The sequence below is a fragment of the Prunus avium genome, chromosome 5 (genome assembly GCF_965620075.1).
Source record: "Prunus avium chromosome 5, drPruAviu1.hap1.1, whole genome shotgun sequence".
Classification (NCBI taxonomy): domain Eukaryota; kingdom Viridiplantae; phylum Streptophyta; class Magnoliopsida; order Rosales; family Rosaceae; genus Prunus; species Prunus avium.
The window spans coordinates 17,145,690-17,163,486 of record NC_142288.1 but is presented as its reverse complement, the minus strand read 5'-3'; the positions used below and the strand labels follow the sequence as shown (position 1 = coordinate 17,163,486).

General features: G+C 36.7%; 2 protein-coding genes across 3 annotated transcripts; both read left to right on the top strand.

Moving 5' to 3' along the window:
* Nucleotides 1-7,388: 7,388 nt before the first annotated feature.
* On the top strand, nt 7,389-14,318 carry LOC110754945 (putative methyltransferase PMT14). 2 transcript variants are annotated; one of them, XM_021956076.2, is made up of 7 exons: nt 7,389-7,732; nt 9,132-9,812; nt 10,165-10,375; nt 11,013-11,295; nt 12,485-12,868; nt 13,196-13,273; nt 13,810-14,318. In XM_021956076.2, the coding sequence occupies exons 2-7, from the start codon at nt 9,165-9,167 to the stop codon at nt 14,045-14,047; spliced, it is 1,842 nt and encodes a 613-aa protein (XP_021811768.1). In that variant the 5' UTR covers nt 7,389-7,732; nt 9,132-9,164; the 3' UTR covers nt 14,048-14,318. The 2 variants fall into 2 exon arrangements, with proteins under 2 accessions (XP_021811768.1, XP_021811769.1); XM_021956077.2 differs by having other exon boundaries at nt 7,390-7,732; nt 9,137-9,812.
* A 472-nt stretch (nt 14,319-14,790) lies between these two features.
* LOC148294425 (uncharacterized) lies at nt 14,791-15,726 on the top strand. The gene has a single exon (XM_088253747.1). The coding sequence runs from the start codon at nt 14,791-14,793 to the stop codon at nt 15,724-15,726; it is 936 nt and encodes a 311-aa protein (XP_088109873.1).
* Nucleotides 15,727-17,797: the final 2,071 nt, after the last annotated feature.

Genomic DNA, 17,797 nt, shown 5'->3' with positions numbered 1-17,797 from the left:
TTAGGACAATAGCTTGACTATGAATAGAAAACTTTTAAAAGAGTAACAAAGTAATTTTATTTGAATGAAGGAGAAAATGTACAATGCTTTAGATATTGGACTTAATGGTATATTGACAGCGGCTGTAGTAACCACATGACTAGAGATGAAAGCATCTTCTCCAATATAGACAAGTCCGTAAAATCCCAAGTAAAACTGGGAAATGGAACACTGGTGGAGACAAAAGGAAAAGGTACAATCTCTATCCAAACTAATAAAGGAATTAAATATATTAAAGATGTTCTACTAGTACCTAGCCTGGAGCATAATCTATTAAGTGTTGGACAAATGATTGAAAAAGGCTTGCCAAACACATTCTGGGAAAAAGCTGTATATACAGCAGCATACTTACTAAATAGATGCCCAACAAAAGCTTTACAAAATAAGACTCCTATTGAGGCTTGGAGTAATATAAAGCCACCAACAAAGCATCTTAAAGTATTTGGATGCATTTGCTATGTGCACATTCCTATGGAGAAAAGACACAAGCTAGAAGAAAAATATAAAGTTGGTATATTCATGAGATACAATTCCCAATCTAAAGGCTATCGAGTCTACAATCCCAGAACTAAGAAGTTCATGACAAGCCGAGATGTTAAGTTCGATGAATCGGCGTCATGGAACTGGGAGGAAGAAAAAAGTGAAAGGAAAAGTGTTACTATAACACAATCGTGCAGAGAGTAAACTAAAGAAACTCTAGGTACGACTCCACCACCTACAACTCCTCCATGTATACAACATGAAGGCTCTCCAGAACCAAAACAAAGAACTAGATCACTCCAAGATATATATGAAACTTGCAACTTCATAACTATAGAACCAGAAAGTTTTGAAGTTGCAGTAAAAGAAGAAATCTGGAGAAAAGCTATGGAAGAAGAAATCAAAACAATTGAGTAAAACAAAATGTGGGAACTCGTTGATCACCCACAAGATAAAGAGATCGTTGGGGTTAAATGGGTCTATAAGACCAAATTTAATCCTAATGGGTCAATACAAAATCATAAGGCAATGCTAATAGCTTAAGGCTAATAGCAGCAGCCAGGCATAGACTACAACGAGACCTTCGCACCAGTTGCAAGACTTGACACTATAAGAGCATTGGTAGCAACTCAAAAGAAATGGAGAATTCATCAACTAGACGTAAAGTCTGCATTTCTAAATGGAGAGCTCGAAGAAGAAATATATATGTGGAGCGACCACAAGGATTTATTGAGCAAGGAGGAGAAGATAAAGCACTCATGCTAAAGAAAGCCTTGTACGGACTCAAGCAAGCGCCACAAGCATGGAACAACGGCATAGACAAGTACTTCATCAACGTAGGCTTCAAGAGGAGCAAAAGCGAGCCTACTCTCTACACCAAAACTCAAGGTAACTCCGATATCTTGATCATCTCTCTGTATGTGGATGACCTCATCTACATTGGAAACAATGAAGAAATAATTCAAGAGTTCAAAAAAGATATGATGAAAACATTTGAGATAAGTGACCTTGGGTTGATGCACTACTTTTTGGGCATTGAAATAAACCAAGAAGAAGATGAAATCTTCATATGCCAAAAAAAGTACACTAAGAATCTTTTTAAAAAATTCAAGATGTACAGGTGCAAGACTGTGGCTACTCCACTTATCACCAATGAGAAATTAAGAAAGGAAGATGGATCAAGTAAAGTTGATGAATTAGTTTATAGAAGTCTCATTGGGAGCTTACTATACTTAACAACAACAAGACCCGACATCATGTACGCGACAAGCTTACTATCAAGATTTATGCAAAATCCAAGCCAAATACACCATGGAGCAGCAAAGAGAATATTAAGATACTTGCAAGGCACAATTGACTATGGCAAATGGTATAAGTCCAGTATAGATCGAAGATTATTTGGCTACATAGACAGTGATTGGGCTGGATCAGTGAATGACATGAAAAGCACATCAGGCTATGCATTTACAATTAGGTTTGGTATATTTTCTTGGTCATTAAGAAAACAATATACGTGGCACCATCATCACTAGAAGCCGAGTACTTAGCAACAGCCAATTCAGTATGCCAAGCTATTTGGCTCAAAACAATATTTGAGGATATGGGAGAGTGCCATACAGAAGCTACTGAAATACTTTGCGACAACAAGTTTGCTATAACAATGGAAAAGAATAAGTGTTCCACTGCAGGACAAAGCATATCGCAATCAAGCATCACTTCTTACTAGAAGTCTCAGCAAACAAAGAAGTTGAGCTCAAGTACTGCAAGACAGAGAAGCAAATCGCAGACATCTTCACTAAGGCACTTCCAAGACCAAGATTCGAAATGCTACAAAACATGCTCGGAATCACACAAACGTGCATTAAGGAGGAGTGTTAAACATTAATGCACATTTGGTGGAGATTTTTACAAGCTAGCAAAATTTTCTAGAATAATTTAGAATGCAAAGTAGGTGGATGAATTCCCCAAATACTAGTCACTAACTTAATTGAAGCTAGTAGAAAGTTCTAGTTCTAGCTACAATATGTAGCTGGAAATGGCTTAGATAAAGTCGGTTACTGTACAAACCGACTTAACTGAGCAAAAAGCCAACTTAGATAGTCGACTAGGATCTCTATAAATAAGACTACAGCCTACTCAAAGTAATCAAGCTAAAAGCTGAAAAAACTACCAGCTGTCCTATATTCCGCTAAGTCCTATATCTAAGCTTTGTACTTTTTCTCTTTCATTCAAATAAAATTACTTTGTTACTCTTTCAAAAGTTTTCTATTCATAGTCAAGCTATTGTCCTAAACACTAAACCAATCATTTCCTAAACCTCTTCTCCCATAAATTAACAGAAGATAAAGCACTCAAGCTAAAGAAAGCCTTGTATGGACTCAAGCAAGTGCCACGAGCATGGAACAGCCGCATAGACAAGTACTTCATCAACTCAAGCTTCAGGAGGAGCAAAAGCGAGCCTACTCTCTTCATCAATGCAGGTCACGCATCTCAAATGTTTTCATCATATCTTTTTTGAACTCTTGAATTAATTCTTCATTGTTTCCAGTGTAGATGAGGTCATCCACATACAGAGAGATGATCAAGATATCGGAGTTACCTTGAGTTTTGGTGTAGAGAGTAGGCTTGCTTTTGCTCCTCCTGAAGCCTGCGTTGATGAAGTACTTGTCTATGCAGCTATTCCATGCTCTGATACCACTTGTTAGAATTTATGAGGTGTGTGATGTGTGTTGCTCTGATACCACTGTTAGTTTATGGGAGAAGAGGTTTAGGAAATGGTTGGTTTAGTGTTTAGGACAATAGCTTGACTATGAATAGAAAACTTTTGAAAGAGTAACAAAGTAATTTTATTTGAATGAAGGTGAAAAAGTACAAAGCTTAGATATAGGACTTGGTGGAATATAGGACAGCATCTAGTTTTTTCAGCTTTTATAGCTTGATTACTTTGAGTAGGCTGTAGTCTTATTTATAGAGATCCTAGCCGGCTATCTAAGTTGGCTTTTTGCTTAGTTAAATCGGTATGTACAGTTACCGACTTTATCTAAGCCATTTCCAGCCACATATTGTAGCTAGAACTAGAACTTTCTACTAGCTTCAATTAAGTTAGTGACTAGTGTTTAGGGAATACATCCACCGATCTTGCATTCTAAATTATTCTAGGAAATTCTGCTACCTTGTAAAAATCTCCACCAAATGTGCATTAATGTTTAACAATAACATACTGCAACGTGCTAATGATTTTTGTCTCTCTTTAATCATACTTATTCAGTCAGTTCTCAACTGTTGATCATTTACTTCAAACAATCGACTCTAAGCTTTAATGCAGGTTTGAGGGAGTTATCGCAACAATATCATGGGATCTAAACATAATTCTTCAGGAAACAGCACGTTATCTATATTTGTTGCTATTGCTCTGTGTTGTTTCTTTTAATATAGCCAATATTGGGGGAGCGGGGTTTTTCTCAAGTACATTGTCAATGTGCCATGGGGTTCGAACATGAGACCACTAGTCTGCAAGTCAAGGCCTTTATCACTAGGCTAGAACCCGTTAGCACTCTGTGTTGTTTCTTCTACCTTCTTGGAGCACATGGCAAAAGAGTGGTTTTGGAAAAGGAGATGGCATAGCATTTCCAGTAACCGAGCAGAAGACAGATTGCAGTGTGTTTACTGATTTGAACTTTGAACTCTACCACAGCCAAAGAGTTCAAGCCTTGTGATGTTAAGTATGCTGATAATTTTGCATTCCTATACTTGAATTTAGATAACCCATTTGGGGGGTCTTTTTCGTTTCTGTTTCGGTGAGTATATGTGGTTGAGCCATGCTGCTTCTCATGTATTTGTTTGTCACTTTCATCCTTCATATTTCATTAATCAATTCACTTGACATTTATAGGCACCCGTGGGCCAAAAGAAAAGACACCTTGAACTTTATTAAGTAGAAAAGTATGACTTGGTTATAAACATCAATTAATTAGTTTCTTAATAAGAATTACCCCTGCATCCGAGGATCCTTTGTTCGAATCCCCCTCTCTCAATTTCTTTCGTATTGAACACAAAAGAAATTAATTCTGAGTAAATATAAACTGATAACTTTTTCTAACGGATGGATAAAACTTACAAGAAGTTTTGAAAAAACAGGTGGTGGGAAAGTGGCAGCAAGGTGACTGTCGGCAATGGTTTATGATAGGGCAGATGGTCCAACTGCCAACGCTCTAATAATTATTATTCTACAGAAAAAAGAAAAAAAATATTATTGTATGGGACTCGATGCCTATCACCATGACTCTAACGGCTTGATCTTGGATTCTTGGTCCTACCTTATTATGGCATATACATATATAGTGAGATTTTACTTTGCTTGAGGTGAAGTCTCCCTTTTTGTTTTCTTTTATGTGAAATTTATTGTAATGGGAATCTGATTTTGTGGTAACAAAAGTGCTTGTATATTTTTTATCCATAATTTGTTGGGATTACTAAGAAATGTTACAGTCTAATCTAATGAACTAGTTTTTATATGGTGATATTTCTCTTTTTAATTTGAAAATATATTCTAAATTCAAATCTTATATATATATATATATATATATATATATATATATGTATGTATAACAGAAATTCTCTTATGCGGACATCCGGACGTTATTATCGTGCGGACGCAGTGTATTTTGTACTACCCCTCTCTGTTTTCATGCTTGTTTACAGTAGGATCCGCACAATAATAACGTGCAGACATCCGGATAAGAGAATAACTATATATATATAGTGCGGTGAGTTGAATACTTAGCTAATCACTTTGTGGTAGTGTATAGCACAATCTCTTTTTGTTGTTGGGTGCGTTATTCGTCAAGCAGAAAATGTTCATTGGAATATTACAACTAACCATTCATCAAACCTAACGGTTTGATTAGGCTTTTTATTCGGCTCCCAATTCAATAAGTTCTACACTATTTTCTTTCATTAATTTTGATCTTAAGTTTATTAATGTTTGACTAACTAGCTTGATTATGCCAATGGGTTCCCACCACAGTGGTGGTGGATTCCCCCTTCCCCCGTGGCACCCAGGATCGAACCCCAGTGGGGTTTCTTTCCTCCAATGTAACCAAAAAAAACTAGCTTGATTAAGTCCTTAAATTCTTCAAGACATTGGCAAGATTCCTTTAAAAAGTTGTACTTTATATATATATTATGAACAATTGCTAGGCTTTCTCGCATATCTGTATGACAATCCCACGTGCATGCCCAACACTATGAGTAGAAGAATATATGCACTTTATTCACTTTTGCTCTGAAAAACATATTTGATATGTTCACCCAAATTTAAATGAGCTTAGAAAACTAAGGAATTTGTAATCACTTGGTGATTAAGTATTTACATGTTGGATTCTCCACCCTTCGTATAAATTCAGGGACCATTGCGGTTAAAAACTCATTTAAATATTTTTATATTAAATTCTATAGTATGTATGTTAGGAAAAAGAATAAACAAACAATGGTGACGCTTCTTCTTTCTGGTGGATGTGACAAATTAAAATTAGGATTTCAACACAAAAAATGCAGTTCAATTATCTGTTGCTTGTTAATTAATTCCATAAAAAAAACAGGTTGAAAATTTAAGGACATTTTAAAATAACACGTAATAATCTGTTGAATTAAATTAGTCTGAATAGTAAGGGCTATCAAATAAGTAGATGATCACATTATTTTCGTATAAAAACATTGAAATAATAATAATGATAATTAGTTGATTAATCGAGTTTGAATTTAACTTATTGTTTGCATTTTCGATTTACCTAATTGTTTCCACGGATGGTCTGCAGTAGCGCTAAGTTGGTAGTGATGTCAAAACATATATTCAATAATTTATATTTTTAAAGAAACAAAATATGATTTTAATGTATATTGTTAGGGAATGTGGAGAGGTCACATCATAAAATTGGAATACATCTGATTGATTTTTCTTCGACTTATGTGTGTATTAGTTTCTTTTGTTTTGCATATTATTTTTCACATGTAATATGTAAGAGAAAAACATTTGACTAGTAATGGTATTCATGTTATTTTTGAACGTTCAAGTCAAAATACTATGAGCTCGAATGTAGATGTAAGTATTTTTAGCCACTTGAGTTACAAGTAAGGGCAGAAATCACCCTTAGACTAGAGTGGGCTTAAGCCCAATCCAAATAATTAGATAAACAAGAATTTATGGTGTGTTTACTAATCAGGAATTAAATTCCACCTATGGAGGATTCCTGCGTTTACTTCACATCAAGGAATTGAAAACTAAGTAGGGCGCACACAAAATTAGGAATTGAATTCCTGATTTTGGAGGAATTCAATTCTTGGGTGGGAGATGGTATTTTAATACCTGGAGAATTAACTCATTAGGAATTCATCTTTTTTACCCATTATATTCTCACACAATTTTCAAAATTCCAAATATGTCATCTACTTTAACCCAACAACGAGGATATTTTAGTAATTAGTACCACTCCTATCCCAATTCCATATGGTTTAGTAAACAACTTCAATAGTAATATGGAATCTAACTCCCTTCAATCCATATGGTTTAGTAAACAACTTCATTAGGAATCCAAAATCTAATTATCTTCAATCCAATTCATCCGCAATTCAATTCCTTCTAATCCAATTACGGATTAGTAAACATGTCATTAGTGTTACTTTCAGAAAATTTAGTATATTTAGTGAAAATTAGCTCACCTCATTCCAATCCTAGCATCTACTTAAACCGAAAACGGAACATTTATATCTCACCCGTATGAAAGTTTTTGGTTCCACCCTGACTAAAAGTCGCATGGTAATTTATATAGATGCCTCTTTTGTGTAGTTTTATTTTGGGATTAGAATTGTCCTCGGAAGGGCTACAGCTCATTGCATGCTCCAGAGAGTAGCGCATCATTGCTCTGTCGGCGGATAGCTCAAGTTCAACCAAGTGAGTTTCCAAAGCTGAGTCGAAGACCAAAGTCATCAAATTTCTACATTGCCTTCACCACCTCTCACTCTCTTCTTATATACTCTCTCTCTGCTCTACATAAATTCTCTCCCACTCACTCACTCACTGTGATTTCACTCTCTCTTTCTCTCACTAGTCACTGGCACTGTGGGGGAAGTGGAGGGAGTGAGAACTTCAAATACCATATACCCACTGGAGGGCTCATCTCTCTAAAGCTTTCACACCATTCTCTCCCATTTTCAGGTTAGCTATTTGATCCCGGTTTTCACCTCTTACTATTTCCTCTTTATGCATTGTTCTTCTTTGCTTAATTTTAATGTCATTTTTTGGTTTTTTGTTTTCTTCCCACTGTATAATAGCACAAGATCTGTGCTTGCACTTGCCTTTTCTTTTATGGGCTGTATGGAAAAAGAGTGTGATCTTGTTTTTGTTTTTGGCTTAAAAGGTTTAAGATTTAGTTATAAATTTCATTGTTTGTACATCTTGGCTTCAGATCAAGGGATTGAACATTTTAGGATCCAACTGGGCAGCTTGATATAAGGCAATGGATGATTTATAACTTTCTATTTTGGACTGGAGGTGGTAATTCTTGATCCCCAACTGAGAAAGAAAATGAAAAGAGCTACAGATTAGTAAAAATGTAACGTTTGCCTACCGGTGATGTTAATCCTTAATTTAATCCCATCCCATATTTTGGAATAGCAATGACAATGGATATACCGGAAAGTCTCTAAGTTTAATTTAATCCACTCCTTCATTAGTTCATTTAATCCTGCTGTGATTGTAAACTCACTCTCTCTTCAACAAATCTAGTTGCTGCTTATTGCTTAAAGTCCTTAACCATAAATGTATGCGTAGTTCATAGCCTCTAGAAACTTACCGTATCCGGGAATCCGTCATGTTTCTCATGTCTCAATCTTGAAACGGTGATGCCATCTGGATTTATTTTATTGTCTTCCTGGAAATTTTGTGTCAATTAGTTACTTCTCGGTACTGATCTGATGATATTTTACCCTCCGTTTGGATGAAGGAATTGAAAATGACATAGAACTATAAAATGACGGAATTTAGATTTCTATCATTTTAATTTCTGGCAAATGAAGATTTCAGTGTTTGGATTTATGTATGTCGAATTTTGTAAATGACACTATGGAAATTGTGAAATGACGCCTATTTTGGTGGAAATTAAACTTGGGAATTTGATGCCCCAATTTCCACGATTTTTTCCGCACGTCATTTAATAAATTCCGCACTTAAGTTGCCAAACAAGGGAATTGTCAATTTCTCCTCTTAAATTCCTGACTTTTAGCTAAATTTAGAGTTATTTTCCCTCATCCAAACGGAGGGCGAATTTGTATTTTCAACATTGGCTGAAAGTAGAATGAGTGCAAAATCCTCTGTAGGTAGGTTATTTACCAAAAGTCGAGCTGATTAAAAGTCTGATGTATATCAGACTGCAAATTTGGCTAGGAGAAATTAACCACACTTTGGAACAATTAATCAAGTTATTGAGATATGTTATTTATTTATAACAGACTGCAACGTGCTAATGATTTTTTTTTCTTTAAGCATACTTATTCTGTCAGTTCTAAACTATTGACCATTTACTTCAAATAATCAACTCTAAGTTTTCTATTATTAGTGCAGGGTTGAGGGAGTTAATTGCAACAATATCATGAAATCTAAGCATAATTCTTCAGGAAACAGAACAAGAAGCACGATAACTATATTCGTTGTTATTGCTCTGTGTTGTTTCTTCTACCTTCTTGGAGCATGGCAAAAGAGTGGTTTTGGAAAAGGAGATAGCATAGCATTTCCAGTAACCAAGCAGACAGATTGCAGCAATGTCTTTAGTACTGATTTGAACTTTGAAACACATCACAATATTGAGGAGATAGTTGAACCCTCTGAACCTAAAGCCAAAGAGTTCAAGCCTTGTGATGTTAAGTATGCTGATTATACTCCTTGTCAAGAGCAAGACCGAGCAATGAAATTCCCCAGGGAAAATATGATATACAGGGAAAGGCATTGTCCACCAGAAGAGGAAAAATTGCATTGTCTTATTCCAGCACGGAAAGGATATATGACTCCTTTCCCCTGGCCTAAAGGCCGTGACTATGTCCACTATGCCAACGTCCCTTATAAAAGCCTGACAGTTGAGAAAGCTGTTCAGAACTGGGTGCAGTTTCAGGGAAATGTTTTCAAATTTCCAGGTGGAGGAACAATGTTCCCCCAAGGCGCTGATGCATATATTAACGAACTTGCATCAGTTATTCCGATTTCAGATGGCTCTGTCAGGACAGCATTGGATACTGGTTGTGGTGTATGTTGGTTTTCTTAACTATGCTTGTGTTTTTATTTTTGCATTTGCATGTGTACATTCATTGCTTCACATTGCCATTCTGTCATCTGCATTTAATTTGAGCGTCTTAACTTCCTGTAGTCAATCCAAGACTATGAGTACAACAATGGCTTTTCAGTCTCCAGAGAATGTTAGGTAGATTTGCTTGTGGGTATAGTGAATGCAAATGCACATTCAATGATACTGTGTTATATATATGTAGCTAAATCATGTATGTATGTGAGCAGTGAGCTATCCTAGTATACATGTTCACATAGAGTCAGTTCTTTCGTTCATATGTGGTTCTTTACTAATGAGACCAACCATGATACAGGTTGCAAGTTGGGGTGCATACTTGCTAAAGAGAAATGTATTAGCCATGTCCTTTGCACCACGGGATAATCATGAAGCACAAGTGCAGTTTGCATTGGAGCGAGGTGTACCTGCTGTTATCGGTGTGCTTGGATCAATTCGTCTTCCATACCCATCTAGGGCCTTTGATATGGCTCAGTGCTCTCGGTGTTTAATTCCATGGACTGCAAATGGTAAGATCTCGTTGTAACCAGCATTAAGCTTGAGTAATCACATTTGATTTCCTTAGTTTCTGTATTTTATATTAAAATAGAGTTGAATTAGTGAACTCTTAAGTTGAATACAGATAGTAGAAAAACATATCTATATCTATTTCCATACTCAGATCATATGGTCAAATTAATTGTCACGATCTTGCCTCGACTCTCAAGGTTGACCACTGAAATAAGCTTAGAGTCGTTTGGTAAACATTTATACTTGATTTCCATTGGTATAAATGATTACTGATTTGCACACTTTCATTTTGAAGACTATTTTTCTATGTAACTTCACGTTTTCTATGAGAATTTATGCCAAAAAGTGTAAATAAGTCTTACAAGGGTGATAAATTGTCTGCAAGTCTTACATATCTGGCAATTAATTTAGTTACCAACCCTGCTAAAATTTTATTTTCCCAAGTTTTCTTTTGGTTGATATTGACTTCCTCAATCCATCCTCATCTGTTGACTTCTATATAAAAGAGGGCTTCTGATTGTAGTCCCATCTTTTAACTTTGTTTTCCATGTTTCGACATTCAAGAATAGTTTATTTACTGAATATCTCTGCAAGTGCTGGAAGTTAAATGATTCACTTGTGAACGGCTGTGTGTAGATGGGATGTACCTAAAAGAAGTTGATCGGGTCCTTAGACCTGGTGGATATTGGATCTTGTCTGGACCTCCAATTAATTGGAAGACATACTACAAAACATGGAAGCGGTCTAAGGAGGATGTCCAGGCAGAGCAAAGACAGATTGAAGCACTAGCTGAAAGTCTTTGCTGGGAGAAAAAGTATGAGAAAGGAGATATGGCTATTTGGAAGAAAAAATTTAATACAAAATCCTGCAAAAGCAAGTCTGTCAATGTATGCCAGACAGAGGATGCTGATGATGTCTGGTGAGTTCCAGGAACTGTGCTGAGGAGCCTTGTTTATTGTTCTTAAATATTCACTAATCATTTTTAAAGATAATCTCATGGTCTGGATAAAGTCGCCCTGCCTCTAACTTGAGGTTTGGTAGATTTTCCGGAAGTGAGACATACTCAGTTAGGGGAAAGAAGCGCAGGACTTTGCAGCAGGTGACAGGTGACAGGATAATGCAAGGAAACCCTTTTTGAAAACCTCAAATTATATAATATGAAGTAGCTGTTGCTGGATTTCCCTGTCAATATTTCTCAAAACAAGAAGTAATCTAAGAGAAAAAAAATGTAGTGAATTGGTTACTGACTATGGTTTCAACCAGCAAATCAGTCCACTTATCTAGGAAATTGTTAAACATAACATAAGTTTTACAGACAGACATGGTAGTCGAATTGGCATGTTGCACATATTCCACATTCCCACCCCTCTGTAAACGTGATGTGCTGGTTGCATGCCTCCAGTTTGTGAAAAGTTTTTCAGTTAGTGTCTTTGTACCTCTTGCATCACTCATTACTTTATGTTTGTAGACTGGAATTTTCTTGTGCCCTGTCCTTCTGTAGTTATTATGTTGTTCTAGACAATAATTCTGTTTTATTTGGGAACACAAGGTAATTAAGCCCCTACCTCCCATTGTGTTCTTGCACACACTTTGGTTAGAAGAAAATCTTGTGCTTATGAATTTTATGTTAGTCAATGCTATGGAGTCTTAAGAAGATATAAATCTCTCGACACTAGAAGTTGGACGGGTTTTTATTGTTTGAGTTGGTCCCCTAGTTCAGAATTACCTAAAATGCATTGATATAAGTAGAATGATTGTATAACTTTAGATTCCATTTATTAGAGTAACACTTTCTCTTTTCTACTTCGCTTTTATGTTATTTTCCGTCCTTTGTCATTCTATGATTGTAGTAATTGCAAAGATTAGCTTCATTTCCTACAAGTGTTGTAATTATACAAGGCGGGTTCCCTTAGATCAGTGATGAAGTTTCAGTCTATTTCTATCTTGCTTGCTCAAGTTCATTTGGCCGTCCTTTTTTCTTCTTGTTTTCTCCATACATGCATGTCCTATTCAATTCTGATAAGGGAATTTTTGAAAGGATGTATTCCAGTTCTAGAGTTAGATTGTTACAGCAATCATAATTCTTAGTTTTATGTGGTATGTTTCAGGTACAAGAAAATGGACACATGCGTAACCCCCTCTCCTGAGGTAACCAAGGCAAATGAAGTAGCAGTTGGGGCGTTGAAGTTTCCTGCGAGGCTTTATGCAGTCCCTCCTCGAATAGCTAATGGTTTAGTTGACGGAGTTACTACTGAATCTTACCAAGAGGATAATAAACTTTGGAAAAAGCATGTAAATACTTACAAAAGAATCAACAACTTGATTGGCACTACCAGATATCGAAATGTCATGGATATGAATGCAGGCCTTGGAGGATTTGCAGCAGCCCTTGAATCACAAAAATCTTGGGTTATGAATGTTGTGCCTACAATTGCAAAGAACACATTAGGTGTTATTTATGAGAGGGGTCTCATTGGCATTTATCATGACTGGTATGCCCCTCTCTCTCTCTCTCACACACACACACAAATTTGCCTTGTTGGAAGTGTATCAGTTTCCTCCAGGTCTTGTTAACCTTTATGTTTTTTGATGATTTATTATTATTATTTTTTAACTTGACTTTTCCGTCTTCAACATCTGGAACAAGATTGGAATTTAAATGTTTACAAAAGGAAAAATAGATTAAAAGGGGTTTGTTTTCCTGCAAAGCAAAGACTGTCAGTTTCTTCTCAATTAAGATTTGCAATAGTAAGATCTAAGTAGGATGCTTGGTAGTTACTAATTCCATGTCATAACCAAAAAGGTAAATCTTCTTTCAGGTGTGAAGGCTTCTCCACGTACCCAAGGTCGTATGACCTTATTCATGCTAGTGGGGTGTTCAGCTTGTACAAGAATGAGTAAGCCTCATCATCTTCTTCCTGTGTACCTGTGTACCATAAATCATGCTTAGTGTTTGGATCTATGATTTAGCAATCAAATCACGTGATACAATATTTTGCCATGAACCTTCATATTTAAGACTTAATTCATATATGTATGCAATTTTACTTTTAGCAGGCTAACAGCAAAATGTAAGAATATTTGATTCACTAAACCCAAAAACTCTTATGTAACAATTGTTTTCTCTAGGGCCGATTAAATAGTGGTGGATTTTTAGGGATAAAGTGGAAATTAACATAATAATTTATACGAAAAGACTGAGCTTCCTGTATGACTAAAGGTTTTGTTCATGCATAATTCTATCTCTATTGTTAGCATAACAAAGTCACTATTATTTTTCCACTAAAAAATTTTCAAGTCACGATATTCTGCATGATTCTAACAGAACAACTAATTTTGATTAGCTGCAGTTTCCATATAAGGTTCAACATTGTTACATGAAACGTTTAACAACCTCCGGAGTGCTGATTGATTATTTAAATGGATTAAGCAGGTGCAATCTGGAAGACATCCTTCTGGAGATGGACCGCATCTTGCGGCCTGAAGGTGCCGTCATCTTCAGGGATGAAGTTGATGTCCTGAACAAGGTTAGGAAGATCGTCGGGGGCATGAGATGGGATGCCAAAATTGTGGATCATGAGGACGGCCCCCTTGTGCCGGAGAAGGTATTGGTTGTCGTTAAACAGTACTGGGTTGCCGGCAGTGGAAACAGCACATCCAATGATCAGTAAACCAGGAGTGATCATTTGGCTGTGAATAAACCGAATATTGCGCCACGGTGATGAAATTGCTCTATAGTTGGGGAACCAAAGTGTTCTGATCCTTGGGGATGATGAGTTGTGTGTAATTTTAATTTATAGAACATTTATTTACTTTCTAATTCGCTTGATTTCACGGGGGAATAGGATTATAGGGATGTTGAATAATTAGTTCAAGAATGTCACAATGCAACAGAATTAATTTATAAAGATATTTCTCAGTTCTCTTCCTGACCAAAGTAAACTATGCAGTTTTCTATCTAAAGATCAAAGTTGATGTACTTTGTTTGAAGATCTAGCAAAGTCTTGTTGAAATGTAAATTCTTAACTGGTTTTAGTTTTATATTTGTCCAGGTGTAATTGTTTGATTGGCTGAGTCTTGCATGACTTAGATTAGGACAAGTGTCCAGCTTACATTGCTGGATCAATTTGTAAGGCTGAGATCACATTCTCAGCATTGTAAAAGGAATGTTTCCGGTAGAAATTAATGCACTGTGCTCTGCCATGTATTGAGCATAGCAACGAACTTTCAGAATCTCTCCTTCTGCATTTGCTTTGTGTGAGCTGATGCATTCTCTGTGAGAAGCTCAGATTCAAAATCTCAACATGGTATCAAGAGCCTAGGTTCGACTCTGTATCTGGGCGTTGTGAAATTGAATCAGAATCGAGGTCATCCAACGTTGAGAACCTCTATCGCGTGAAGGATTCGGTCTCAGATGGCGGGATCTAGAATGAGTGAGCTACGAGCTTCCATCTTCAATGGCAGCAATTACGACTTCTGGAGAATCAAGATGTGTACGATTTTCAAATCGCACAGACTTTGGGAGATGGTGGAACAAGGTTTTGACACTCCGGTAAAGAAAGAAGGCGATCATGCTCTGAGTGCTGCTCAGAAACTCACGCTGGAGGAAAATATTGCTAAGGATGCAAAAGCATTGGGGCTGATTCAAAGTGCCGTCTCCGATGACATTTTTCCTCGAATTGCTCTGCAAGAAACTGCCAAGGATGCGTGGGAGATTTTACAGAAAGAGTTTCGAGGAGATAAGAAGGTACGATCAGTTAGATTACAAGCACTGAGACGTGATTTTGAATATATGTGTATGCAAGATGATGAATCCTTATCTGGATATATTACAACACTGCTTGAGCTTGTGAATCAAATGAAGTCCTATGGAGAGAATATTTCTGATCAGAGAATTGTGCAAAAACTACTGATTAGTTTGACGAGAGACTATGACTCAATTGCAAAAGTAATAGAGGAGACTAAGGATACAGAAACTATTGGGGTTCAAGAGGTTATAGGATCTTTGAAATCTCATGAGCAACGGCTACAAAGGCACAATGAGAAAGTGACAGAAAAGGCTTTTTCTAGCCTAAGTGTGAGCTCTAAGGAGCAGTCAAGTGTTACTCAAGAAGGAGGGTCTAAGCCAAAGAAGAACTGGAAGTCACAAAACAAGAAGAAATGGGATGGAAAATCTGGAAATTCCCATAAGAAGGAGAACCAGAATGAAGGAACCAAGAATCCTTGCAAAATCTGTGACAAACTTCATTATGGAGTTTGTTGGTTTAAAGGCAAACCGAAGTGCTATAAGTGTGAGAGGTTTGGGCATGTAGCAAAAGACTGCAGTGGCAAGGTTCTGATCGGTTCATAATTGTATATCATTTTGTACCCTTCTAGCTTATGATTTGGTTATGTTTTTGAGTTAAACTTGTGCTTTTAATCCTTTTTGTGTTTATCTTTCAGCTTTAGGTAACAGTGATGGCTTTGGATATGAAATGATGTAATCCATGTATGTTAAAGCCTGATTTGGATAAAGGGATGAAGAGCTTAAAAGACAAACTCATTTTCGCTACAGCCCCCTGCCAGTCCAGTTCCGTAGGTCATATTGCAAGCTTTGTTTCAGCAACCTACACAGCTCGGATGAGGCAGCATTCTTCATGAAAGTTGTTCCAATGGGTGTGTACTATAACATATCCACAATTCAGCCCCATTGGATAAATCTGGAGTCCGTTACCTAGCAAACACAGAACCATGCTCAGGATGGATCTTATCAGCGCAGAAAATGAGTTAGCATTTTGTTTCGGCCTTAACTTCTTCCTCCGACCTTGGATTGGCCCAAATAACATATGGCTGGAAAGAAGACATTCTGAACTTCAATTTCGAGTGCTTAAAGTCCTAATTTGATTAAGAAAAGCCCAAGTTGTAAGCCCTTGAAGTTGCTGGTTATGCTGACCTCAGCATGTGCTGGTTGGATGCTTGGTCATGGTGAGCTAGGTATGAGCTATCATTTCTGGTTGGAAGCTTGGTCATGGTGACATGAAGATGAGCTAGGGCTGCTGGTGGGATCTATTGGTGAAGTGCATCAACCAATTCAGATTTTATAATGCAAGTGTTGTATGCACTAGTGAAGTGCATCAACCAATTCATCTTTTATAATGCAAGTGTTGTATGCATTAGCCATATTGAATTCAGATTTATCACTCCCCTCTCCCTATAAATACCACATCCATTCCACATTCAAGACACAACAAATCCTGAGATTCACAACCCCCATAATTCACTCCAACCATCCTCAAACACTCTCAAAATCCCAAACACTCCAACAATCACCAAAACAACTCCAGCAAACCTCTCTTCCATTTCCCTACGAATTTCATCTTCCTTAGCCATCACCACTCACTCAAACTCATCCCAAATCACCTCCATATCCTTCATACATCTTTCTAGAAGTGGGGAAGCTCTTGGAGAAGCATTAGAAGTGGAGAAGCACTTGGAGAAGCCTTGGACACCACAAGAACTTCAGAAAAAGGGTTTTTCTACTCTTATTGCATTCATTATGTTTTCTCATTTCTGTTCAAGTCTCTTTTCCATTATGAGTAGCTAAATCCATAACTAGGGCTTCGATGTAACCTAACATGAATATTCTGGGTTTATAAGTTTGGAGTTTCAAGTTTGATTCATGATTCATGTTCTTATTCATTATGCTTATAAGTTAACATGCTTGTTTGAATGATTGATCACCATTAGAACTTGTTTGTTAACTATCTTGGTTTGAATTAAGAGTATACACCATGCTTTAATTCGAATTGAACTATGAATAGGAAGAGTATGTATGGACATTCGACAACAGGGATTAGATACATACTTGGTTGTTTAAAATGTTCTTCTATGCTTAATGGGTTCCTAATGCTTAATTTTAGGTTAGACAACAAATGATCAAATTAGGGAATTAGGAACACAAGGTTAGGACCAAACACCATGGCCTAATCATACTTTAGCTAGAATCAATCTTTGAATCTGAATTAGACTTGTTACTTGAATCTTTATAACCCAGAATTGAATTGTTATGGTGATTCGAATGCCCTAGTCTCAAAATCTGTTTTCCAACTCTTAAAACCACTCTTTGTTACATTTGTTTACTTGTTTTTGTTTGCAATTTCATTTTGCTTCTTTTGTTCAACAATCACAACCACTCTTGTTTTAAATTCTGTTTTAGACATAACCTCTTACTTTCTTGAATTTGGGAATCTAAGTACATAACTAGTTTTAACTTCTCAGTCTTCGTGGGTACGACCTCGTACTTGTCTTGCTATACTACTAATTGCCCCGTACAATTGCGAGTTAACATAATATTAACAACAAATTTTGGCGCCGTTGCCGGGGACTGAACGAAAGTTCTTCCCTGGTTATGTGCCCAAGGTTACCCTATTCTTTTTAGTGTT

What these genes read in the sequence shown, in the direction of transcription:
- LOC148294425 (XM_088253747.1), top strand. Translation starts at nt 14,791, where the DNA reads ATGGCGGGATCTAGAATGAGTGAGCTACGAGCTTCCATCTTCAATGGC.
- LOC110754945 (XM_021956076.2), top strand. Translation starts at nt 9,165, where the DNA reads ATGAAATCTAAGCATAATTCTTCAGGAAACAGAACAAGAAGCACGATA. An exon ending in AATTCCATGGACTGCAAATG is followed by an intron (nt 10,376 to 11,012) that starts GTAAGATCTCGT and finishes GGCTGTGTGTAG; the next exon opens with ATGGGATGTACCTAAAAGAA. An exon ending in TTCAGCTTGTACAAGAATGA is followed by an intron (nt 13,274 to 13,809) that starts GTAAGCCTCATC and finishes TGGATTAAGCAG; the next exon opens with GTGCAATCTGGAAGACATCC.